Source organism: Tenrec ecaudatus, chromosome 6 (assembly GCF_050624435.1).
Source record: "Tenrec ecaudatus isolate mTenEca1 chromosome 6, mTenEca1.hap1, whole genome shotgun sequence".
NCBI lineage: Eukaryota > Metazoa > Chordata > Mammalia > Afrosoricida > Tenrecidae > Tenrec > Tenrec ecaudatus.
In genome coordinates, this window is record NC_134535.1 from 172,421,939 (window position 1) to 172,449,640 (window position 27,702).

The 27,702-nt window shown below is 40.1% G+C and overlaps 1 protein-coding gene across 1 annotated transcript in view; it reads left to right on the forward strand.

Annotated features, from left to right (window-relative positions):
• The window catches only part of GPR158 (G protein-coupled receptor 158), a 465,390-nt gene that overhangs the window by 244,223 nt on the left and 193,465 nt on the right, over positions 1–27,702 (forward strand). Inside the window, 1 exon segment of the mRNA XM_075553196.1 lies at positions 19,523–19,746. Within this exon segment, the coding sequence (XP_075409311.1) occupies positions 19,523–19,746 (224 nt within the window).

Below are 27,702 nucleotides of genomic sequence, written 5' to 3' on the forward strand. Positions count from 1 at the left end.
TGGGGGCTGCAGTAATGAATGCAGACGTACCAGCCGTTGTGAGGCTAGAACAAGATGGGGCAGTGTTTCTTGCCTTTGTACAGAGGGTCGTTGTGATCTGGAATGGACTGCACAGCAGCTAAAAACAACTGCAGAATGTCTTTCATAGGGGACATTGAATGAGCCCTGAGAAATTCCGGGAAATTTGATGGGAATTTATGAATTGTTTGGGGTAGTTTTTTTAGGAAACACTATACTTGTTCTTGGTATTACACACTGTTTATCTTCCAGATTCAGAAAATGAAATCATTTTTCTCTCTGGATCTATCTAGTTCACAGAAGTAAGCCCTTGTTTGAGGCAGTAGTTGTTGTACAAGATTCTCAGTTGGCCACGAGATTCCGCTTCTGTATCCTTTGACAAGGAGGCCCGGTGGTGCAGTGGTGTGCGTTGGGCTGCTGACTGCGAGGCCTGCGGATTGAAACCACCAACGTGACCCTTGAAAGAGAAAAACACAGCTTTTTACTCCCACGGCCTCAGAAATCCACTGGGACGGTTCTCCCCTGCCCCACAGGGTCTCCATAACCCTCAGCATCAACTTGATGTCAGCATTTTTCCATTGCGTTGTGATGGGATAGCCTCTTTCTTGCTGTGGCAATGTTGTATGACAAAGGTGATGTTACTTATAGGCTCCATCTTTATAGACGGGGGAGAATTTTCTGCCAGCTTGAAGAAGCCAGCTGCTGTTTTGTGAGAAGGCCATATGTCTAAGACCCGAGAATGACCTCTAAGAGCTGAGAAAGCCCCCTGACCAATGTTCAGCAAGAAAGTCAAGGACCCTGTTCTGAACTCTAGGGTACTATGGCCATTCTACAAATAGCCTGAGGAAGCTTGGGGAAAGAGCCTGAGCTGCAGATGGAGATAAAGCCTGAGTGAAGCTTGACTATCAGCTGTTGTGACCCTGATTAGATCCTGCATTTATCCTGTGCCCAAACGCTTGAGCAGCTAAAACTGGGATAATAGAGAGATGTTATTTTAAGCCTCTCTGTTTCTGGTAAGTGTTTCTGTAGCAATAGGACACTGACACAATAGCAGTGGTAATGGCATATTTTCAGGATGTGAGTGCTTGTGTGTGTGTGCTTGAGTGTCTGTGTATTTGTGTGTGTATGCTTGAGTGTTTGTGTATGTATTTGTGTGTGTGCTTGAGTGTTTGTGTATGTATTTGTGTGTGTACTTGAGTGTTTGTGTATGTATGTGTGTGTGTGCTTGAGTGTTTGTGTATGTATTTGTGTGTGTGTGCTTGAGTGTTTGTGTGTGTATGTGTGCTTGAGTGTTTGTGTGTGTATGTGTGCTTGAGTGTTTGTGCATGTATTTGTGTGTGTGTGCTTGAGTGTGTATGTATTTGTGTGTGCTTGAGTGTTTATGTATGTATTTGTGTGTGTGCTTGAGTGTGTATGTATTTGTGTGTATGTGCTTGAGTGTGTATGTATTTCTGTGTGTGCCTGAGTGTGTGTGTATATGTGTGTGTGCTTGAGTGTTTGCATGTGTATTTTTTTTTGTGTGTGTGCTTGAGTGTTTGTGTGTGTATTTGTGTGTGTGCTTGAGTGTTTGGGTATGTATTTGTGTGTGTGTGCTTGAGTGTGTGTATTTTTGTGTGTGCTTGAGTGTTTGTGTATGTATTTATGTGTGTGTGCTTGGGTGTTTGTGTGTGTATTTGTGTGTATGTGTGTGTGTATACAAACCATCGCAATCCTAGAGCTACTTTGACATTCTTCACTTTTATGGTCCAGACAGAACATATGATTCTACAGTGTAGGTTTAAGGAAATAGGTTTTAGCTTATGTTCTGTGAAGGTATTTTGTATTGGATTTACCCACATTTGTTCTCAGCTCCTCTAAGTGACTGAAATAAAATGTCTAAATATTGTAGAACCAGAGAATGACTGTTCCATTTGCTTACAACACCACAAGGAGAAGCTAGCTAACCTTTAGCTGCATATCTTTATTTAATTTGCACACTCCTACTTTCTTCCTTATTTTAAAAACCAGGGTTTCTCACTGGACCTACAATCGCTAAGAAAAGGCTGCTTCTCCTCAGGAGTTTTATTCCCATATTTTACACATTGCAGCCAGGGAAAAGAATGCAGAATGTCATCTCTGATTGGGTACGAGTAGCTTTGATTTTAGTTTTGACCTCAGTGCTGGCTTTCCTCGGTGCCAGTGCTGATTGCTTGTTGTGCGGTATAATCTGAAGTTATTAAAGGGTTCTGTGTTCCGAAATACCTGTCCTGATGCCCTTGACAGGTTGCATGAGCTTCCAACATTATTAATTTCTTTTCTTGAGCCAAGAGTACAACTTGACCAAAATAGGAGCTAGATTTCAACAGTCACCAATCAAAGTTGATCAGAACATATCGTCCAAGTATACTTTATGGTTATCTTTTAATATGGCAAGTCTTTTGCAATAGCACACATAACAGCTTATAGGGACAATTATTTTCTTCATACAGTCTTGAAACAATACTAAAGAGTTAAGGAATAATCATATACTTCCCTTGGGTCAAAGGTAAAACCCATTGAAGATGCAAAAGAAAAAGTGTGATTGTGTATGTCAACTTTATTTCATGGTACAATGGGATAATTATCCAGTATATTTAGTTAAATAAATGAAATATATACATATTTATATATAATACATATACATACACACATACACTTTCATGAAACATGTTATTAGCGCTTTATCTGAATAGTTTATCGTGACATATCCAGTACATAGAGCTTGAACTTTTAAAAACTGAGTTCTACAGGATAATATGCAACGTGAGACAGGAAAGGACTGTATCAGTCAGTGCATTGAGAAGGGCAGCAAGGAAGACCACTTGGGAGTTCGAGACCGCAGTGGGGGACAGCGCCAGAGGTGAGCAGAAGACCAATCGAGAGGTTTCAACAACCCGTTGGAATTCTCAAAGTGCTCACTCAACTATGCCCAGAAGCTTGGAAAACAGCTACGTGACCAGCCAACTGGAAGCGAGCCATCATTGCGGCATCTCAAAGAAGGCTGATCCTGCAGAACCTGTCACCTATTCATGAATGTCATTAAGATAACACGCAAGTAAATTTTTGCAGAAGATCATTTTTAATATGGCTTCAGAAGTACATTAAGAGGGAACTGCCAGAAATTCAAGCTTGATTCAGAAGAGGACATGGAATTAAAGATATCATTGCTAATGTCCGATGAGTTCTGACTGATAAAAGAGAATACTGGGAAAATCTTTCCCTGTATACATCATAACAAATTATGAATAACAGTATGAAGCCTCTGAAATCCAGTATACCTAATGGAACTCGTGCGGTGCCTGTACCTAGATCAAGAGGTAGTCTTCCAAGCAGAACAATACCTTCTTGGAGGTTGGAAATCAGGAAAATTGTGCACCAGGGCTGTATTCATTCATGATCCTTATTCAGTCAATATGTTGAGAAAATAATCCAAGAAATTAGACTCTATGAAGGAAGACACGGCATCGGGGTTGCAGAAGGGATCATTCGCACCCCATGATGTGCCGACCCCCCCCCCCTCCTTGTAGAAGGTGAAGCGACCTGGGACTCATTTCTCAGGAAGACCAAAGACTACAGAGGCTCCAGGATAGATTTCTGCAGAGCATCAGGAACACAATATCTTCACCGCTTAGTCAGTAAATTACCGCATGATAACCGGAGACAAGATCGACGTTTTCAAAGATTTGTTTTCATTGGGATCATAAAAACATTTATGAATGCAGCAACCAGAAACCATACAGCATCTTGAGTTGGGCCTCTTTAAAGTCTGTTTCAAAAGCTCTAAGGTCTATTGCACGAGAACTCTTAACAATGTTAAGTAGAGATGTCACTTTAAAGACGAAGGTGTGTTTTATCCAAGCCATGATATTTTTAGTCACCTGATATGCATGTCAAAGCTGGATTATGAATAAGAAAAACTAAAGAATTGATGCCTTTGAATTGCAAGTTGTTGATGAAGAATGTTGAGTGTATCTTGGACTGCCAAGAGGCAGGAGCAAATATGTCTTGGAGGAAGTCCTAAGGGGCTTCAAAAAGTTTGTCAAAGAGTCCTTTATAGAAACAATAAAGGATGAATAGACAATGGAAACCTCAGTTTCCACAACTCTGGGACCAGAAGAACAGAAGTAGATAGTGCCCAGTCACTGCCATCAACTGCTCTGAAAAGGATCACATTAGGAGGTATTGGATAGAATGAGGGCAAAATGTGGAACTACACGAAAAATTATGAAAGACATCAGGCTTATTGGTGGGATAGAGACTGGTGGGAACCCCAAGACGATGGCCCTCCGTCTCCTCAACTCTAACCAAAACTCACCTCTGTGGTAGAATAACCAATCACTTCAGATTAAAAAGGTAGCATTTACCCAACAGCCAAGTTCAGAGGAATATGTTTTAGAAAAGGGAAAATGGAAGCAGGAAACACTGGAGAAAGCAGGATAACTGTGGTCCATGGAGGATATTGCAGTGGATGTATCGAAACACATGGTGTGCAGATCGTTGCATCTGACTTGATCTCTGTAAACCTTTACCTAATTCACTGTAGTAAGCCTTAAAGTTTTCCAGTATCCTTTCATTTCATTTCCCATGAAAATGTCGAAGTCTCTGGGCACAGTCAGAATGTTCCTTGGAAAGCAAGAACAGCAAGACTTAGTTTCTCGCCATTGGAACAGGATAGCAGAAGAGGCCAGTCCCTGGGGAACGTCATGCTCGGTAGCGGGTCAGCCAAAGAGAATACACACAACACGATGCACTGGCACGGTGGTTGCAACGCAACGACTCAAATACAGCAACACTTGTGAGGACGGCGCAGAATCAGGTGGTGATGCCTTGTGTCGTCTATGAGGTCAGAGTGAGTCACAACTGAGTCAAAGGCACCTAGTAACACCACCAACCAGTATATCTCCTCAGTACTTCATCATCCGGGACACACAAGCAATGGAGGCTTTTTGACATAAAACTGGCAAACTTAATAGTGTTAAGTCTAGTAAAAGACCTAGGATTCCCGTGGCTTCTCATTAGATAATATCCCAGTTGGAGATAGCAGCCATGATACGACACTCTTAGAGAAAAGAAAAGGGCCGATGTTTATTATGCTGCTAAATAAAAAAAAAAATTTTTATCTACATCTGGAGAAAGACGGCTTTTTACTCACATCAAGAGTTACAGTCTCGGGAACCCACAGGGGCAGTTCTACCCTGCTCTCTAGATCAAGATGAGTAAGAACAGACTCAATGGTAGTGAGTTTGTTTGTTTTGAGGCTCTATGTAAAGGATTGTAACGATCAATTAGGATATGCTCAATTGGTCTCATTTAAAACTGTGCTGTCAGCCCAGAAACCTGGTCCTTTGAAGCTCTTGAAATTGGTGGTTAAATGCGTTCATAAGATCAGACATCTGGGGAGTTACCAAGTTCTGATGTGTAGCCGTCCCGTTAAATACGGGTTGTTCTCTTCCAGGTTAGTGAACCACAAGCTCCTGATAAGCTCATCTTCAACTCCATCTATTTTAAGCGTTAGTTTGTTCTACTTTCATCTGGAGCCATGGCCATTCTTTTGATCTCATTATACTTGTCTTTGAGATTGACTTCAGCTCATATGCATTTCCAGAAGAATGCAAATTTACAAGGGACCCACCCCTAAAAATCCCTGCATTGCCAACTTGTGCGCTATTGCACTGAGAACCATATGGTAGAATACAGACACAACATGTAGCAAAATATTCTTTTAAATGTGTAGTTTTGAAGTAAAAGGGCAGCTATTTGAAGGTAGCTATAATTTAGAGGAGCTGAGTTCTAAAGCCAGACAGTTAAGCAAGGCTGACCTGTCTCTAAAATGCTTATTTTTCTCTGTTTTGCTTAAATCTCAACCTCTCCTCTGGTTCATGGATAAAGAGTTACATATATTTTGTGTGTGTGTGTGTGTGTGTGTGTGTGTGTACGTATGCAATCTAAGCTATGAACCCTGTGAACGTGAGATTATCCTATATTTTCAAGATGAGCTCCAAATAGTCATATGAGGCAGTACCCCCCCCCCCCAAATAAACCCCAGAAATTTTGTTTCAAAGCTATGTATTTTACTTTTTTTACAAAACAATCTTATCACCTTCAAAATACTCTTCGTTACACGTAATACATTCGTCAAATCTGCAATTCCATTTTTGGAAGCATTTTTCAAACTCAGTTGTTTGGATGGCTGACAGCACCTCGCTCACTTTTTCCTTCACCTATTCTACATCATCAAATCACTGCCCTCTCATGTCCCTCTTCATTTGCAGAAACAAAAAGAAGTCACACAGAGTGAGGTCAGCTGAGTAAGGTGCATGAGGGTAGAGCGGCATGCTGGTTTTTGCTGTAAATTGGTGCACTGAAACGACTGAGTGAGCAGGTGCATTGTCGTGGTGGCATAATCACCTTCCAAAAAGTAGGCCTTTTTTTGTCACACACTGTTATGGGATCATTTCAGAACCTCTAAATAGAAAGCTGATTAACAGTCTGACCTGGTGGAGAGAGCTCCAAATGCACTATCCTCCTCACATCGTAAAAACAAATGAGCGTCGTCTTGATCTTTGGTTTCACTTGATGAGGTTGTTTTGAGAAAGGTGACAATGGTGCCTTCCGTGAGCTTGATTGATGTTTGCTTTGAGGTCATCAGAATACCAACATATCTCATCTTCTGTAATAGCCTTGGAAAAACGTCTGGGTCGCTTTAAAGCGGTTCTTTCAATGCAAGACGTGTTTCCATTCAATGCCCTTCTTCCTGGTCAGTCAGCATCTGAGACACAAATTTCACAGTGAGCCTTTTCATGTCCATTAAAATTCTCTGAACCAAGCTCCAAGGTAGTTCAGATACTGTAACTTCTCCCTCTCTTCAATGGTGCGTCGCCAGTCTTCCGGCACAGGTGAATGGATTTTGTCAGCATTTTCGTATGTTCAGGAAGTTGACAGACATCCAGAGCGAGGTTTGTCATCAGTTGACATTTCATTTTTTTTGAAATGAGACAATTTGTACACTTTGGTTTTTCTCACAGTGCTCTTGTAAGCTGTGTTCAACATCACAACAGTTTCTGCAGCATTTTTCCTAAGCAGGAAACAAAATTTCACAGCTGCATGCTGTTCTCTTAAACTGCCCATCAAACACACACACAAACACACACACACACATACACACACACCACCACCACTACCACCACCTCTCCCCCAAAGTTTGAGCGAAACTGCTTTTTACGAAAAAATTCACTGAGACCAAAGAGAACCTTCCCAGGCAACACCACTGGGCGCTCTAACAGTGTGAGTTGCTAGATGCTGGCCGAGCGGGAGAAATGCATACTATGAAAGCTCTGCCCAGCTGAGTGATTTTCTTTTTGGGGGGGGTTGGGAGTTGGGGTACTGTTTGGTATAATCATAATGGGTAGAGACCCTTTTTAAACTGTGGTCATAAAGAGATGTGAAGATAGGAGACAAAGGATAAATTGGTGTCTTGGAAGATGGAATAGTGGATCTACAAGCCCAAGAATGTAGGTAGTATCTAGACCAGTAGTTCTCAACCTTCCTAATGCCATGACCCTTTCATACAGTTCCTCATGTGGCGGTGACCCCCCAACCATAACATTATATTCGTTGCTACTTCATCACTGTCATTTTGCTACTGTGATGAATCCGGCAACCCCTGTGAAAGGGTCGTTTGACCACCAAAGGGGTCATGACCCACAAGTTGAGTACTGCTGGTGTAAAAGCTGGTAAAATGTTCTCTTAGATCCTCAAAAAAGTAAAGCAACCACACCAACACCTTAGTTCTAGCTTGGTAAGACTTGCATCAGAGGAAATATGAATTTGTGTTGTTTGAAAATATCGAATGTTTGATAATTTGTTATAGAAGTAATAGAAAATCAGTACCGTCAACTTGTTTCCCACCAACATTCATTCCAATATTTATAGGAGGCCCTGTGTGTTGTTTCTGGTTGCTCACAATTCCAGATAAATGACTTGGATCAATTTATAACCCGATGGACTCCTTATTTTCTAGCATTTGAGTCAGAGAGTCTTGGGTTTATCTTGTTTTGATTTAGTAGCAAGAGACTTGGGTAAATATCTCCTACACTCAGAGACTTTCTTTTTCTTATTTTTAAAGCAAGAATAGCATTATCTAGCCCTTAGTAGCCCTGAGGAATAAATAAAACAATTTTGGACTTTGGTTGTTATGTTACTATGACTTCAAATGATTTTTAAAATTTTATTGTATTTATATATTGGGTGGTATGAAGAGTCATGAATATATAAATTGTCACTAAGCAAAGAACCATTTGTACTTAATGATTTTATAATTTATGCCAGAGTCTTTCTATGATTTATTTAAAATAATGTTTTGTTCAAATAAATGTACCACTGAAATAACCTGTAACCATTGAAATTCTAAAATATTTGACTACTAATGGAATTTAACAAAGTTTTAATTTGCAAGAGAAACATATACAAACTAGTTCTGTTTCTATACACCAGTAGTGAGCAATCTGACAATGAAACTAAGAAAATAACTAAATTATCAAAACATTTAAAAGAAGAAAATAGGAGTAAGCTTGGCCCTGACGTGAGAGATTTGTGCACTGAAACGACAAAGATATTGTTGAAGTATATTATAGATTTAATAATGGACTGAAATCCAGAGCTCATGGAGTTGAAGATATTATTGTTGATATCAATGGAACCTAAAGATATCTGTAAATTCAGTGGCATCCTTATAAAAATTTTAATAACCTTTTCAATATAAATAAAAAATCTTATGTCAAATTTATATGGAATTGTAAGGGGCCCCAGAAAATTATCAGGGGGAGGGGGAAGAGCAAACTTGGATGGTTTATGATGCCTAATTTCAAAAAAAAAAGAAAGCTACAGCAAGCTCAATGAGCTGGTGTTGTTGCTGGTGGAGTCTTTGAGTGAGTTCCCATCCATAGCAAGCCTACCCATCCTCAGTTATTCCTCTTCCTGTGTTGCAGCTGTCGTTTCTATCCATCTCCTTCAGGACCTGTCTCTTTTTGTCGATGTTTTCTGATCAAGTCTGATGAGGTGCCCAGTCCATGGCATACTGCCATTAAAAAAAATCCTAAAATTTTAGGAAACAATAGAGAAGTCAGGGAGTGATTGAATTCTGAGTGATATGCAGAGTGAGAAAATATTCATGTAAAAGTACTTGCTCTGAGCTTCACTTTTAGCCTATTTTCACAGCTAATCATTCATAGTGCAAATGTATAAAAATATATTAGTTAATCTGGAGTCTGCAGTATCAAGACTTTCCCAGAAAGACGGGTCAGGGGAGTTTAAGAGTAATGAAGACGATGAGCTCAGAGCCACTGGAGAATTTCCCCTAGAGTAGTTTCTGAGTTTCCACGGCAGGCCCCCATCGGCCCAGAACCAACTGCCACTCTCACAGCCACAATGAGGGAGGGAGGGTGGTGGATGGAGGGGGAAATGAGGAGCTGATATCAAGGGCTAAGTAGAAAGAAAATGCTTTGAAAATGATGATGATGGCAACATATGTAAAAATGTGCTTAATGCATGCATGTATGTATGGATTGTGATAAGAGCTATAAGAGCCCCCAATAAAAGTATTTAATTTTAAAAGAAGTATTTCGACTTGCCTATTTAGTTCAGGTTTTGTGTCAAAAATAAAATTTTAACAACAGTTGAAAAGGAAATGATTTTTAAGTAGGTTTCAAATATTTCTTAAATTTTTTTCATTACTTATTATTATTAAAAAAAAAACCTCTTCCTTATACTGAAGAGACTTGCTGCACCCCACCTGCCCAGTAATTAGTGGGCAAGTTGCCATCCTAAGCCTCCTGTACTATACTGAGCAGGCCAAAGTTACCTCTGTGTGTTTTTTGCTCCAGATGAATACTGTGAATCTCATCAAAACAAAAAGTCAGACAAACCTACACAGAGTACTTCCTGCAATCGAGCTGGTATAAGCTGTTAAAAAAAGATCACGATTAAAAACAAAGATAGAGAAGGGCTGAGGAATTTTTCCAGATCAGGGACTCAAGAGACCTATCAATTCAGTACAATGCATGACCCTTGATTTCATTCCATGTGGAGACAAATAGCTGCAACGGACATTTTTATGACAATGGGTGAGGCTTTAATTTAGGACCTGTTTTAGAGAATAATGTCTCTGTATTAAATTTAGCAATTTTGATCATTGAACTGTAGTTTTGTAGGATGCTGTCTCTTTTCTCAGGACGTACACTGCAGTCTCCTCTGACATCCACTTTGACCTTTCCTTCTCTGTCTTCCTAATGGCCCTTTGGCTTTCTCCATGAGTGATGACTTGATGTCCTCGCACAGCTCATCAGGGCTTCCTTCCGTCATTAGTGTTCAGTGCATCACATCTGTTCTTGAGATGTTTCCAAAGTTCAGGTGGGATAGACTCAAGGTTGTATTTGGCTCCAGTGGACTTCTTTTAATTTTCTTCAGCTTTTCCTGAACTTATCTGTGAGCAGTTGATGGTCTGTTTCATAGTTGGCCCCTGGTCGGGTTTTAGCTGCGGACATTGAGCTTCTCCATCGTGTTTTTCCACAGTTGTAGTCCATTTGATTTCTGTGAATTCCATCTGGGGAAATCCCGGTGTATAGCATTCACCATTTGTGCTACTGAAAAAAGGTACATATATATACTCGAGTATAAGCTGACCCGAATATCAGCCAAGCCACCTGTTTTTACCACAAAACTGCATATAAAATCTGCTGAAACACTCGGCTTATACACAAGCGTGTCCTTTTTGCTATGAACAAGTCACTGGTTTTGCACAGTTCTATCATGCCATCTCCGTCTTCAGTCTTCTCCCCCAACTCCATATTTCCTGAGTACTGTTCCTTCCTTTCCAACTTTTCCATTCCAATTGTCAATAGCTACCATTGAGCTCGAGTGCATGTTTGATCCATTCCTCCTGACGTCGTTGGTAGAATTCTTTAATTTCTTCTTCACTCGCTTTTCTAGTTGGTGCATAAATTTGACTCATAGTTGTATTGACTGGATTTCCGTGAAGGCAGATAGTTGTACTCCAACCAAAGGTGCCATCGTACTCCATGATGGATTTAGCAAGATCCTCTCTGCTGTTGAACCCCAGCCATTCCTCTTGATCGCATTATTCCTGTCCTAATAAATCATATGATTTTCCCGACTCAAAATGGCCATCACCAGTCCATTTCAGCTCACTAATGTCTAGGACGTCAATCTTCATGCATTTCATTTTTTATCACTTCCAATTTTTCTAAATTCATACTTTGCACATTCCAAGTTCTAATCATTAGAAGAATTTTGCAGCCGTTTCTTGTTCCTTTAAGCCATGCCCTAGCTGCCAAGGAAGATTCTGAATGCTTCCCTACCACAGGCTTGGCCAGACTCAGGTCACCATGCTTGGCTCCCCTCCAAGAAACCATCTCCTCTTCAGTCACATTTCAAGTGGCCTTGGATCTGAGGGCCCCATTTACCCAACGACTCTCCAACCAGGTTCTGCTTTCTTTGTTCAGATCTTCAGTCTTTAGAAAATACTTTGAAGCTCTGCACGCAGCTTTTTAGTGGCTTCTTCCTCCAAAGTGGCGAGCCGAGTCCTCTGCATGGTCTGTTCGTACTCTGAAACTTGGAGTGACCCTACTGACATCTGAAATGCAAGTGACGTAACTTCCACAAGCCACCACGGTATGACAGACAAGTGAAGCATTGAATATTGGAGAGTATTAGAGTATTGACGAGCAAGGATATTACTTTGAGGCCTAAGGTCTGCCTGACCCAAGCCATGGTCTTCTCCATTGCAGCACACACGTGTGAAAGTTGAACATTAAATAAGGAAGACCGTAGAAGAGTTGATGCATTTCAATTGTGGTGCTGGAAAAGGAGATAGAAAGTACTGTGAACTGCTAAGAGGACAAACCGATCTGTGTTGGAAGAAGTTAGGCCAGAGTGCTCCTTGGAGGCAAGGCTGGCAAGACCTCATCTTACACACTTCGAACATATGGTCAAGAGGGATGAGCTCCCGGAGAAGAACATCAAGTTCGCTTTAGTGGAGGGGTGGAAAAGAAGAGGAAGGCCCAGACTAGCTGGATTGACCCAGTGGCTGCGTCAGTGAGTTCAGGTACAGACAAAACTGTGAAGATGCTGCAGGACCATGCAGTGTTGTGTTCTGTTGTCCATAGTATCTCCATGGGTCAGAGACGACCCAGTGGCATCTAACAACGACAGCTGAAGTGTTTATTTATAAAATGGTATGATATCTACTTCTAAATGGCTAAAAAGGTGTATACATACAGATTAATATAAATTATCTAATGACTTGGTGAAGGGATGTAATGTTAAAACAAAGTTAACAGGATATAAATAAGTCGTGACTCTGAGTAAAGCATATATAGAATTTTAAAATGGATTTTTGTAGTTTTCTCAGAAAAATTTAAAAATATTTCAAAATCAAAATTACAAAACTAAAAAGAAAAATAAACATAATGTCTCAATTTAGCAGGCTATCATTTGGGACTTGGAGCAAACATGCGTTTTGTTATTCATTACGATAGTAATATTTATCTTCAAATATTTACAAAACAGGAAGCCATGAGTCAAAGGGGACAGAACAGCAACTAATGATGTACTTTTACTTTGAAAATATCATGTGCTCATTAAGTCTAGTCTCTTCCATAGAGAAGTAGAACTTAAAAAGCCATTCAAAAACCACTGAAATCTTTTTACAGTATTTCACAGATAGCTGCATATATGATCTTTTAAAAACCTTTGTATTCGATTATTTTTTATTCATAGTTTTCTTGAACATACTTTTAATATTTATATAGATTTCCACCGTGCAAAATATACTATAGTTTAGTTGGCCATTCTGTCTAGATTTTCAAGAGTTTATATAAATATAAACTACAATTATATAAAAACAAGTATTTTTGGCCCTTTTGGTATCAATTTAATATAGTTATAGCAAGCAAGTATGTTAACTTAATGTTCACAACCTTCTGAGAATTTATTTTGGCTGGCTCCTGTTTATAGCTGAATGTTTCAAATTTCTAAATATAGCATTTTCAGTGGACAGATATGCCTGGCTATCATGTACATTTTCAGAATCTGTACTCAAACACTCAAAAAATCAAACTCAATTGCCATCTAGTAAATTCCAATTTACATCAGCCCTGTAAGACAGGCCAGAACTGCCCTGTGCATTTCTGAGACTGCAACTCTTAAGATACTTTCAATATTGTCATTAAATATACTTCATATTCTTAATATGCTTTTGTCCTTTGCATCTGCTTTTATATGCCATCAAGTAGATTGTGAGTTATAGTAACCCTATATGACTGAGTATAGCGACCTTCTACGACAGAGTACCATTGCCCCATAAAGGTGTCCTAGACCATAATCTTGACCCAAGATTGTCACTGGGATTTTTCTTCATTAGCAGACAGGTAGGTTTAAACCATAGACCTTTCTGTTAACAGCCAAATGCTTAACCATCACACAACCTGGGATCTTTATCAGAAGTGTTTTTCCAGCATCTCAAAACTACCGTTCTGATAAATTGTTCAGCAGAAATGGCTTCAGGGCAGGGAGAGTGTTTTATTTAGTTGAATGCTATTTTCAGCTCTGCATTTGTATTACAGCCCAGTTTTCAGGTTGGGGATCTTCAGCTCTGCTAACCTGTATTAACCTGTATTTCTTGTCACTAAATAAATGGACTCAAATCAAAGAGCATTCATATGTTGAAGTTACAATACTTCCCTGGAGCTTTTTACTTCAGAATACTTTACTAAATATACCCACTCTCCCCACCCCACCCCACCCCACCCTACCCCACCCCATACCAACCAGCCAACCAACCAACCAAACAAACAAACAACAAACCAAATGAACAAAGAAACTCAGCCAATTGCCATCAAGTTACCATATATACTTGAGTATAAGCCGACCCTAATATCAGTCGAGGTACCTACTGAATATACTCGTGTATAAGCTAAAACTGGGGTTCAGCTGATACACAGGTCAGTGGTACCCCAGCGAGGTGTAACATCTCGCTGCCCCGCCCCCCCAGGTAACAGGAGGAGCGCCCGTTATCTGGTGGGTGATTGCCATTTCTCCACTGTTCATTCAAAGCCCCGCTGACCCTGCAGGGCTTTGAATGTTTGTTTACTCACATTTAACCAGTCAGCTGTCCTATGACGTGTATCTTTGAATAAGCCTTGTAAAGGCCGTGTGCGAAGGATGTGGCATGAATTGATGTCATCTGGTCAAGCCCGACTAACAAAAGGAGGAAATCTCATGAAGCCTGACATAGAGTTAATAGCAAAGTGGGTTCGAGATGCATGGGAAGACATTCCAGAAGACATGGTGCGATGTGCCTTCCAGAAATGTAGTATTAGTAATGCTATGGATGGCAGTGAAGACTGCGCTATGTATGAAAATGACAGCAGTGATGGTGATGATGGTGATCTCAGTGAGGACAGCGTCTATGATGACCTCACACCAGCTGAAGCTCTGCACTGGGATACGGATGATGATGAGGAATCCAGTTTTGAAGGATTTTACTCTTTACATTTTAGCTTGGTTGCTGATTGAGCTCAGGGAATAGTACTCTTAACGTATCCTTGTTGATACCTTATTGTTTTTGTTGAACCTATTTTCCACTTACTGTACTGGTTTACTAATGTTAAATGACTTGTTCTTTTATTTATATTTTTTATTTAAAATAAATATTTAAATATATTACCCCACTGATGTCTCAATTTTCAGTAATTTTATTTTCATTTGTTTTGATTATTGAAACTCACCAATAGCTTCTGCATTTTCCACCCCAGGCTTATACTCGAGTCAATCAGTTTTTCTGGTTTCCCAGGTAATAACTAGGTGCCTCGGCTTATATTCGGGTTGGCTTATATTCAAGTATATATGTTAATTTTACCACAAAAATTGCATTAAAAATGTGCTGGGGAAAATGGCTTATACACGAGTATATATGGTACTTCTGATTACAGTGACCCGATAGGAATTTCAGAGTTTTTGAAGCAAAATGCTGGAAGCCAAACGCCACTCTCTCTCCGGAGAGGTTGGTGGATTTAAATGCTGACCTTTCAGTAAGCAATCGAGTCTCTGCATGTTTGTGCCACCAGGCCCTTCCACTTTATAGCCCTAAAATGTTATGCTTTGAATTTCATCCCTAGGTTCCCCACTGCCTGTATGACCTTACTCAATTCTTCAGTACTTTGATTTTCTTCATCTGTGAAGTGGTGTTTTGGGGAGGATTCCATGAATGAATCCAGGAAACAGCCTTTCACTTAGTACACTTGAAAAGGTCTTAGCAACTATTTATGATATCATCTGAGCAGCAGCGGTACATAAAATATCGACTTGGTGCTGCTCACTGAAGAGAAAGATTTCATCTGTGAACCCTCTCGGTGGAAACTGCCTGTGGGCAAGAACATTTTTGTTATGCTCTGCTCACCTATATATTCTAAATTCATAGAGAAATACCTGACACGTTATAGTTACCTAAACTATATTGAGTCAATCTATCAAGCAATCAGTTTGCACACTTCAGAGTGTTTACTCTCAATAATTTTGGACAGTTTTGTCAAAGTAGGTCCTCACTGGGAGCTGTAACTTGAGAATATAAGTCCTGCCTGGCTGTAAAGATTCATTTTGCTTTTAAAATATCATGCTGCAGCAAACAAAATGAATAATTTCCAATATTAGTAATTTAAAAATATTTTGTTCTAAATTTTCATCTGTTAAAATGATGCTATAATTTTACCTCTAACATTTCAGTAGGTAGCTCAAAATGAGATGCATTCCTTTTCCGTTACAGAAATTTTACTTATGGGCCCATATATTAGTTGACAGGCAAATGCCCTGGATGCCAGACTGTGTGGTCTCAGCTGACATAGAAATACACCCATCTCTTGGGCCCACTCTCAGCTGCTCTGGAGATTGACTCTGTGTGTCACAGACATACCCTCGTGGGAGCTTCCTTGGGGTGGTCTGGACATTCTTCCTCAGACACTCTTTCACGGTGGTCATCCCTTGGCTCCGTCAACTAAAGAACCTCTTTCTTCTGATCTATCTTTGAGAAGTTTCCCTTAAAAACCAATGTTCAGATTGTACCAAAAGTCACCCTCCTGTGCCTTTTATTTATTAACATGGAAGAAAGATTTGCTGTCTTTGAGACGACATTTTATTTGAGATTTAAGCAAACCAACATTGCTCTCTAGTTGAATGCCACACGGGGTTTCGGCAGCTTGAAACCTTAATGGAAGCACAATTGTCTTTCTTCTGGGGAGCTCCTGACGGGTTCGAAGCTTCCACCTTGGGGTTAACAGGCGAGTGCTACCAGGACACTTTTATAGTCTTTCTTATATAGCCAATAAGAAAAGAAACTAGCCTTTTAAAATACCATATGAAAGAATTTTCTCTAAAACTTTAAGGAAAAATTTCAAAAGGCAAGTATCTGATTTGTTGTTAGTTCTGTATTCCATGGAAAAGAGACAAAGGCCTTCTTCTGCGGGGAGTGCACCACTTAGTCCTCATTGTGGAGCAGAATAGCTCAAGACTGCTAAGTATATGGCCATTTTCAAAGGACCGTGACATCGAGTTTTATTTTTATGCTTCTCCCTTTGTGAGTTACATTTTTATAGATAGATTAATCAAGGCACAAAAGATTGAGTTTCTTGTCAAAGGCTTGTGCTACATTGTGCATTAATCAAGTAGAAATCTCTTTGAAAAGCTTGAAGCACCATTTAGGTATTAATGGTAATTGAATTTATTCTTTAGGAGAATACACTGTTCATGAGGACTTATGCAATAATTATCTAATGTGTTTAAAATAATATATTCAGTTATGTGTTCAGAAAGAAATATCTATCTCAAGAAACTTAAATTCTAAGCAATCGTCAATTTAAGGTCTGATTCGGTAAATTCATGAAGAGCTCATTAGTATAATTTAGTAGTAGTGTGATTTCTACTAACTGTTTATATTAACGTTATTTATATAGAGTGAATACTGAATGTGGGAAGACCATTTTAATTTCAGTTGCTTTGTTGAGCTTCAGAAATTACATATCACTTCTGAGTTTGCATTCTTGTTCTACCACTTCCATGTATAGAACCTTATAGCTTTTCATAGTCAAAAGCAAGTTAGAGAAAATACAAAAAGAGATTTCTCAGGATAGCACTTTATTCTTTGTTATTTGTGAGTTGATTTTGTGATGCTTTTGAGCATAAAGGTTTAACTGTACTATTAATTTATTTTCTAACAAATTGCCTTTTATCAATGAGCATTAAAACATCCACCTAGTCAACACATTAATCATATAAAGAAATACATAAGAAAAAAGAAATACAAAATGGTTTGTGTTATGTTCCATTTCTAGACTTATGTCTACTTGATACTATTTGAGTAGAAATAATACTTGTTCATTATTATTTCAATCTTTCATTAAGATAGTGGAATGTACAGGCTTAAAAAATTTTTTTTTGCTGTTTATCCATTTCTCATGATAGCCTGAGGACTATATGCAGGAATTGGGTATATTGAGTCTTTCAGAACATTAGTTGAGAAAATAAAGACATAATAAAGGTACTGTTGATAAACAAGTCTCCAGGAAATGGCCAAAACAAATGGAAATTTTTCAACAAACAATAAACAGGTGCTCACTCCTGTATGCCTAGAGATCTGATAGCTAGCTGACCTGACTTAAACATGTCAAAGGGATATTGCACGGTTTAGAATCTGCCAAGGTGTGCATTAGGGTTGTATCTCTTCACCAAATTTATTTCATCTGTAAACTGAGGAACTAATCCAAGAATCTTGACTACATGAGGACAAATGCAGCGTCAGGATTGGTGAAAGACTCAATAATACTTTGTATGATGCAAATGATACAACTTTATTTGCCGAAAGCAAAAAGGACATGCAACAACTGTAAAGATCAAACCATATAGCATTCAACATGTACTACACTGCATCATAAAGAAAGCAGAAATTCTCACAACTGGGTGAGTAATCAGCATCATGATAAATGGAGGGGAAAATGGAAGTTGTTGGTTGCAATCTATAAAGTTTTCATTGGCTAAAGTTCAGAAGGTCTTCCGATTTCGTTCAGAAGCTCCACTGTAATCTATTCACCATGATCAATAGACCTTGATAATCTTTAAAATGTTGATGCTTTAGATTTGATTCCAGCATCACAGTGATAGGCAAATCACCACAGTATGACAGACAGTCAGATGGTGATTTGGATAATCATTTCATTTAATTCTGACCTCAATTCACGTTCCACAGATAAGGAAACTAAGGTTCAAATTGGTCAAGTCTGTAGCCTGCTGCTGCTGCTGTGTTTAAGGATGGGAAAGATGTCTATTTGACTCTGATAGGCACACACGTTTCACTCAACAGCAGAATAAGCGTTCTTAAGCAGAAATGTATTTTGAATCATCAAAGAAATATTCAGCTGAATTTTTGCTATTGTATTTACTGAGGAAAGCGAGCAGACATATATTCTATAAATATGTGAACCTTACAAACACTGAAAGAAATAAAGACTTTCTGCTAAATTTTATTTTATTAAGATGCTATTAACCACAGCAGCTGCTTTTTCTAAAATACTCAATAAATCAAATGTGTGTTATGTACTTCATGGGGTTGGTACTTATTTACTAATGGGTGTCATGTTTAGTTCAGAATTGGAAATAAGTGTTTTTTAGGATAGGTAATTAATTGGATATTTGTCCATGCTAGACTCAAGACTCAAGTGACTAACTTGAGTTAACTTCAGAGTTAATTTTGATAATTGAGACATAAGATTCTGAAACGAAAGGGTGAATCGATAGGAACCGTTAGTTAACAGTGTAACAGCGTCCCATGGGCAGGCAAAGTGGGAAGTAACAAGATGGCCTCGTGAGCCAAGGCTGTGCTTTGGGCCAAGGGGGCACCCTCATTATGCATCACACAGGGAACAACCGTCGATTAAGTGCCATGTTAGTCAATTTAGACCTGATGAACTCGGTAAATGAGATGTCTGCTGAATTAAGGCGCAATCGAAGCCTTAATTTGGCTTCTCTGCCATCGGGGTCAAGAAGCCCCAAATCCACGGAGCGTGTTTGCTTGTCTTCCTTGTTTCTCTGCCTGGCGAATGCTCTGACAGGTGTTCATGGAATAAGGCTTGTGCCCAAGGAGTGTCCATTCGTGAGCGGAAGATAATGAAATAGAAGACCAAGAAAACGGTTCCCTGGAGTTTTATTTCCATTATTGCTAATTTTCTTCAATTACTCTGTATGACAAGTATTAAACAGCAAAGGAGTAAAGGGAATTTAGTTGAGGTTTGAGAGGGCTGGCAAATGTGTCTCCAAAATAGGCAAGGGAATGGTGAGGTGAAGATGCTGCGTGTTGTCGACTCTGCCCTCCATCTCGTTCATCTCAGGAGCGCACTGACACTGTGGTTGTGTTTGTAATTTTCAGGAAGGGGCTCGGACCAACATTTTGGAGCAAATGCAAACGATGTATCCGAAGAAAGCCATGTCTGCCTCCCCTGCAGGGAGGGCTGCCCGCACTGTGCTGATGGCAGCGCATGCTTTGTCCAAGACGACGCGTACTTGAGACTGGCCATCATCGCCTTCCAAGCCCTGTGCATGCTGTTGGACTTCGTTAGCATGCTGCTGGTCTACCACTTCCGCAAAGCAAAGGTAACCCAGGCACCCTCGTGGCGATTTTTCTTTTCATTGTAAAGTAGCCTCTTTTTCATTTCTGTGTTTTCAGTCAACACATACAAATCCCAGCTTCTTCTCGGCTAAGTAATTTTTTTCTATAATAATTGGACTGGAACAAGAAGGTAATCTTCTTTCACTTTATAGGATAAATCAGGCTTTATACTAAAGCCTGTATCATAGCATTATTTTCCCACTTTTAGCCTGATGTTTTCCCTTATGTAGCCTGAACTCAAGTGCCTCATTACCTTAACGGACTCTCCTGCACATCATCTGTTTGGTCTCAAGAAGGATTTATTTGGCCAGCATATAATATGTTGCTCATTATTCCCCATCTAGAAAGTTTGGGGTGCTTCTTCTATCTTATTTGTAGTTCTCTTAGACGAGTTTGACTAATAAAATAGACTCAACTGTTTTTGAATAAATTAGTCTCTGAAGGATGGATTTATTCTTGACCTTCTCTTGGGCATTCCTCAGTGGCCTGGCACAATGGAGACCCTGGGAAGACTTTCTATGGCTTGTGATCGATCTGGTCTTTTAGGGCTGGTCTGAGACATCAGAGTGGCATAGGATTTGCGGGCTCCTCAGTCCCTGGGGGACAAAATATGGAACAAGTTCAGGGTGAGGTCTTGAGAGCCTTTCTCCCGTTGTCCCCGTGAGGAATTGCTTGCAGCAGACCTTGTGGTGCTGGCTGCCTTCAGAAAACACTTGTGCCGTTTTAAACGAAGACAGAACATACGTTTTCCAACTTTTCTGAGTTCACATGACCCCTCTTTGCTGGTAGAGTTGTACATCGGTTCAGATTTGGAAATCACTAAAAGTATAAAAGGTAGAAAGTGTTGCCCATTACAAATTGAAAAGGAAAACAACGCTTTGCGAATGCCACATCTTCTGAAACTTCAGATTAACATAAAAGAGCTCCACTGAGATTCTGTGAGGCAGTACCCAGTATGTCATTGTTATAAACTGCATTAGTTACCTATGTAGACAGTTTCATTAACAGAAGCGCAAGACAAAAATGAAAAGAGTGAATTTAGGTAAATTGCTTTTCATTTAATCAACATTTGTCCTTATTTTGCAAAAAACAAAAAGTTAAACTGTGTACTGGATGAGGTAATAGGAAACTGGGGTGGGAAATACCTAACTGCTGTTGCTTAAATGAAATTAGCTGCCTTTTTTTTTTTTTAAACACAAAAGCCTGTCAGTGGCAGAGCAAGCAGAGATGAAATGTCTTTTTAATAAACTACTCTGAGGCTTCTTTGATATAATATAATTCATTTATACAGAGGTGAGCACATAGTTCTTTATGGATTTTAATTCACTTTAAACCTCTGTGATTGCGGTGCTCAAGGAAGACCATGCTCTATGGCAGGTAGACTATTGGGAGGGACCCAGGCGGCAGGATGGGTTCGTCACTGTCCTGCTAACTGCGATGCTGGTGCTTCAGAGCCACTGGCCACTGTGCAGGGGACAGACGGGGCTGCTGCTCCCGCGAACATTTACAGGTCATTCTGAGCCGTAGGTGACTCGCTGGCAGTGGGATTGAGATTGCTTTGGTCAGACAAATGTCTTCACCTAAAAATGTTACTTAACATAGCTTCTGGCATCCACCTTTCTCAGGGTCCCTTAGGGGGGTTCATAGGTCTGCCCAAATCCTTCTTTAGGGGGCTGTCATGAGAATAGATATCTTCACATGTGATTTTGATGAAGTTTCCTCAGATCATTGGTTCTCAGCCTTCCTAATGCCGCGACCCTTTAGTACAGTTCCTCATGTTGCGGTGACTCCCCCCCAACCGTAACATTATTTTCATTGCTACTTCATAACTGTAATTTTGCTACTGGGATGAATCAGGCAACCCTTGTGAAAGGGTCATGTGACCCACATGTTGAGAACCCCTGCCTTAGATACAAAGTAGTTGGAGTATATAAACAACTATCTCATTTTAAAGTTGTTATCTTCCTAAGAATCAGTTAGTTTTCATTAAATGTGGCATAGTGTAGGGAGGATATTTTTAGAAAAAAATATATTAAAGTCAGCAAACACAGATACAGAATATTGAAGCTAGGTGATGTAATTTGTCTACTGCAATGCTTTAATTGAAAAGGCAATAAAAATTTTCCATACTACATTGAAGATTTATAGCCTATAGACTTTGGCTTTGCATTTTAAAATTTTCTTCTTCAGATGAAGCAGAAATTTAATGATTCCGTTGGGAGCAACAGTGCATTTCCCACTAAATTTTCCACATACTGATCATTAAAAGAATGAAGAAATATACAGTCTATGAATTCCCATCTATTTTGACGAAAGACAAAAGATCCCAAGAGCAATGGAGAGGGAGCATAACATTGTGAGTGTGTTGTATAGAGTCTATTGCTCTTTGATTTAGCTTTGAATCCTGTCTCAGCACTATGAACTGGGATACTGTCTGAAAAATGGCCAATTTCCCTTTGTCTAGGCTTCTCTTGGACCAATATTAACTGAAAAATGTATCATAGTGGAGGAAGGACACCAGCCTGTGTGACCATGGGGAGTCAATGGGATCAGGTATCAGGCATCTAAGACCCAGAACAAAATCTTACCCAATATGAATGGGGGGGGGAGGATGACATTGAGTGGAGATCTAGTGCCCATCTGTGGACAATTGGATATCCCCTCACAGAGGGGTCACAGGGAAGAGATGAGCCAGTCAGGGTGCAGTGTAGCACTGATGAAACATGCAACTTTCCTCTAGATCTTTGGTGTTTCCTTCCTCCCACTATCATGAACTCAATTCTACCTTACAAATCAGATTAGACCAGAGCTTGCACACTGCTACAGATAAGAGCCCACAACACAGGGAATTCAGAATACATAAATCCCTCAGGACCAACAAGGAGAGTAAAGATACCAGGAGGATTGGGGGGGTGGAGCTGGGGGAGAAAGGGGGAGTTGATCACAAGGATCAATTAGAAACCCCTCCCAGGGGGACGAATAACAAAAAAGTGGGTGAGGGGCAACAAAGGATGATGTAAATATGAATATAATAATCTATAACTTATCAAGGGTTTGTGAGGGAGGGCAGATGGAGGAAGGCAGGGGAAGAAATGGGGAGCTGATAATCAGGGGCTCAAGTGGGAAGAGAAGGCTTTGAAAATGATGATGGAAGCATATGTGCAAATGTGCTTGACACACTGGATGAACGTATGGATTGTGATAAGGGATGTAAGAGCCCCCAATAAAAGTAAGAAAAAAAAGTATCATAGACCTAAAAGCTAAAACTATTTAAATAATCTTCCTGACTTCGGACTAGGTAATAGCTTCTGAATTGTAACATGAAAGATATAAATGACGATAGGAAAAGTAGATAATTTTGACTTCATTAAAATTTTAAAAATTGTAATATATTTCAAAGGACTCCTTCAAGAAAATTAAAATTCAGCCCAAATAATGGCATAGAATGCAAGAATAAGAAAAAAGTTATTGCTATTATGCTGTCTACTCATGCAGGCATGCATTTATTCAAAACAAACCACACTGAAACATGTCTCTATGAACAGTGAATGGCTACAGACTAGCTTCCTCAGTAACACTTGTCTCAGTGTCTTTAAGGTTCCATTAGTACAATCCAATCAAAACATTGACTTCCAAAGGGATCTACTTATTAAAGTGCAGGCAGCAGGGTCAGCTCAGAAAGTGAGGGTGACCATTTTGGGAATTCCCAAGGAGCATTCTTGATGGATTTTGTTGAAAGACACAGGATGATCAGGGGAAAAGGTGGGGGAGGCTATACAGACATTTTCAGAATATTGAAGTCTGCTTGGATGAGAAAAAGGCCAGGAAATTGATACCAAAGAATTTTTCCTGTCACAATAATACACCTGCCCATTTTTCATAGTAGCCAAAGGCTGCCTGACAAGAATTTTGTTGAGAAACTTCACTCCATACATCCGCAAGCTCTGATCTTACCCCTTCATATGTCTTTGTGTTCCCCAAGCTCAAAAAACATTGAAATAAAGCATAATTTCAGTGTCTTGAAGATAACAAACCTTTTGTTTTCATGTACTATAAATGGAAGAGTATAGAATTCATTGGAGGAATACCAGAGAGATGGAAACACAGTGTTCAGAAGTTTATAGACTTAGATAGAGGATATGTCTAGAAATGTTTCACATTTTTTTCTAACTAAAAGTTTTTATGATTCTATAGCAGAATTTGTTTATTTATCCTCCTCTTTGTAACTGGTATATCTCATAAGGGTTATGTTAGGCTGAGTTGTTTAGAGAAACAGCCCGTGACACTTATATACATATAAGAAAGAATCTTATATCAAGAAGTCATTTCATATCAAGAATGTAGCCCAGCCTATTCCAACTTAAGTCCACACCAGCCTGAGCCCCCATCAGACTCAGGTAGCTGCAGGCTGCCGAGGAAGAAAAGTGAAAGAGGATACAAGGAGGTCACAGGCAGGTGGGTGGAGAGTCGTGTGGTTCTAAGTTCACTGGGAACATGGCAGGGTGCAGAAAGCTCAGAGGTTGCTCCCAAGGTCAGCAGCCCACATGGGGCCACCCTTGGAGGTAGACCCAAAGTCCCAGCCAGCAAGGAGGGTGAAGGAAGGAGCAGAGGGAGGCCAGTACCCCATAGCGTCGTCTTGTGTGTAGACCACACCTCTGAGGCGATGGCACCAGGCTGTGACGGGATTGATAAGCTGGACTCTACCTCCACAGGTTCAAGTTGACATAAAAGCTACCTGCCACAAGGGTCTAGCAATCGTGATTTACAATGAACTCTTCCAACTCAACATGTGAAAGACAACCGATGAGAAAATGGGCAGAGGACCCGAAGAGACATCACTCCAAAGAAGATACACAACTTGTCAAAAAAAAAGATGCAAAGGTGTTCTGCATCAGTAGAGAAAGCCCATAGTGAGACACCACTTCACTCACATTAGACTGAAATAAACAAGATAGACAGTGACCATGGCTGGGGAAGACGTGGAGCAATCGAAACTGCCCTTCACTGGTATTGGCAACCGAAACGGGTGCAGCCACTTTGGAAAATGGATGGACAGATTCCTAAAAGTGAAAGAGTTATCATATGATCTAGTGGTTCTAATGCTAAAGAGCATGGGAAATATAACCAGAGAAAAATATGCACGCACAAGAAGTGGAAACCAGACTAAGATAAACAAATATTCAATTCCCACCCTCATGTTGAATATGGACACCTTGGGATATTCTCCGTGGATGAAGAGGAATTAAGTACTGTTATAGGTGATAGCATGGAGAAGCCTTCAAAGCATGCTTAGTGAAAGATGTCAGGCACAAAAGCCCAAGTATTATATAATTCTATTTATATGAAATATAAAGAATGGGAAAATTCAAAGAGACACACGTAGATCTCGTGATTGCAAGAGGGTAGGAAAACGCTGGTAACTATGTGGTTTCTTTCAGAGGGATGAACATATTCTAAAATTATGATCATGGTTACATAACTCTGTAACTATTCCAAAACCCCTGATTGAGATCCTTAAAGGGAACAGTAAGGCGTGTGAGCTATCTTTCAACAAGGCTGTTGTAATTATTGTTGGTGGGTGTGAAGTGTTTTCTGGGAGTGCTGGGTGAGGCAAATGGTTGAGCATTTAACTACTAACGAGAAGATTGGTGGCTCACGCCTAACCAGAAGAGTCGCGGAAGAGCAGCTTGCCTATCTGTTTCTCGAAAAGCCACCGCCTGGAGGACGATGGAGCACAGTTCCGCTCAGCAGCACACGAGGTTGCTTGGAACAGAACACGGTCTATCCCATTAGGCCGAGTACCAGGCACATCATCTTCACTAGTCCCCATCCATTTTAGGTTGATAATTTATTTTGTTACTCCTTGTAGCATGAATAGTCTACGTCTGTTTCCCCCATAAGGGACCAAGCGTGCTTGGGAACCATAGTCGGTGCTTTTTTGAAGTGACCGATTGAACGTTAGCCAATTTAGTTAGCTTTCTTCTTGCCATTGGTAACTGATCCTGTACTCCTCCTAAGCGGGGTTCAGATGTCTTCAAGGAGCAAGATGCTCGTGGCCCAGATCCTTGTATTTTCAGAACTGTAGGCTACATTTCATGGGTTCTCTCTCTTTTTCTTTTAAGTCTTTTAAGACACCGAAGTGCCAGAAGTGGTCATTCACACACAGCCCCACAAAGATGTCTATTCAGATAATGTTTGCAAATGCATTTATTATGCACCATTTCTATGCAACCATTTGTCACTCTCAACAGTGATTAAGTACACAACTGAACTTCAGTTTATGTATATTTATAAAATTGGCCTTTTTAGAAAGGTTCAGGTTTCTCCACCTCCAAAGAAGGAGAAAGTTTATGGAAACCTCTATTGGTTATTAGTAATTAAGGTGTCATGACAAATACTTCTTGGGGTACAAATCTAGGTGATTGAGTTTTTAAAATAGTGATATTAAAGTGAATTATTTACAAAGTTTCTGGGTTTAATTTAGAAAGATAACAAACATTTCAGGACTAGAATAGAGTACTCCTTTATTTTCCATCCAAAAAAACCACAACCCCAGAGAAACTTTGAGTAAGTTAAAGTAATATAGCTAACAACTCATTTAGTAATTGTATATATGTCTTATTTTAGTATATAAAATGTACACTCTCCTGCAACTGAAAATATCAGTGAAGCTGGCTAAGAAGCTGTCTTGGTTTTCTAGTAGCCACGCAAAGGGAAGAGAAGAGTCAGGTGAAACAGGTCCCAGTGTCCATGAGATTAAAAAACAGACCCACCACCCAAATGAAACCAGGAATATTCCTTGCCCTACTCTTGAAATACACTTTTCCTATGGATCCCAATATAAGGGATCGATACTATGTAAAAAGTGGAATGATCAATATCCTTCAAGAGATTAGAACCTATAATTTTCATAACTTTATTTCCATTAATTTCCACCTGTGGCTAGAGGACAAGTCAGGCAAACCAGCTCTGTAGGGGTCTCACCATTGTGGCCCCGATGCGCTGTTCTTTGTCTGCTGATGTTAATACGAGGATAATTTCCGAATGTCTGTGTTAAGGTTGGCCAGTCTGAAGCTCACCTTCCTCCACTGCCTTCAACCCCTGTGACAGACATTGGTGACCCTCTTCCTCATGGCATGCAGAATGAGCCTCAGAGTTCCCATCAAGCAAGACCCTCAGGAAGGTCTATGGATTAAATGTAGTGGGAGGGCCATATCTCTCTCATGTACGTTTTAATAAAGATTGCTGTTCTTCACCGAGTTAGTACTAGACATCGACTGCCTGGCTTTTCTTGAAATGACAACCTTGTCAGTCACTGGGTAGCAGTTTACCAGTGTCCTGATTGAGCGTGAAGATCAGTGCTAAAATAGTGACCCTGTTTGGGGATAAACTTGGCACGCAGTGAGCATGGCCGGGTCATCTGTGGACCTACGGGGAGAAAGGGCCCACAGACACCTGCTTAGGGACCAAGGAATTTGCCATTTATTTTCCATTTCATCTTCTCTTGCATTGCTGTGATATTAACCGAGAGAACGTGCTCAGTTCGAAAATGAAACCATGAGGTCATTCAAATGATGAGGTCATTCAGACGATGAGGTCATTCAAACGATGAGGTCATTCAAACGATGAGGTCAGCTCAAGACACATGTGGTGGTGGGGCGGTGTGTCCTGCAGGCGACGCACATTCTTCCAAGGAAGTCTAATTATGAGCATGCTTCATGGAAGGAGCTTTAATCCACGCGCAACAGGTCAATTCCGGAGTAGTGACATACCTGGAAGCAGGGGCCAGAATCTGGTTAACATGGAACCTTTTTATAAGACGCAGACTAGATTCCATTATACATTTAGGTGAAGTCTGTGGGATGACATTTCAGAGCGCAAAGGACACTTCACTCTGTACAAACATTTAGGAAGCAAAATAGAAGCATTTGCCCCTATGC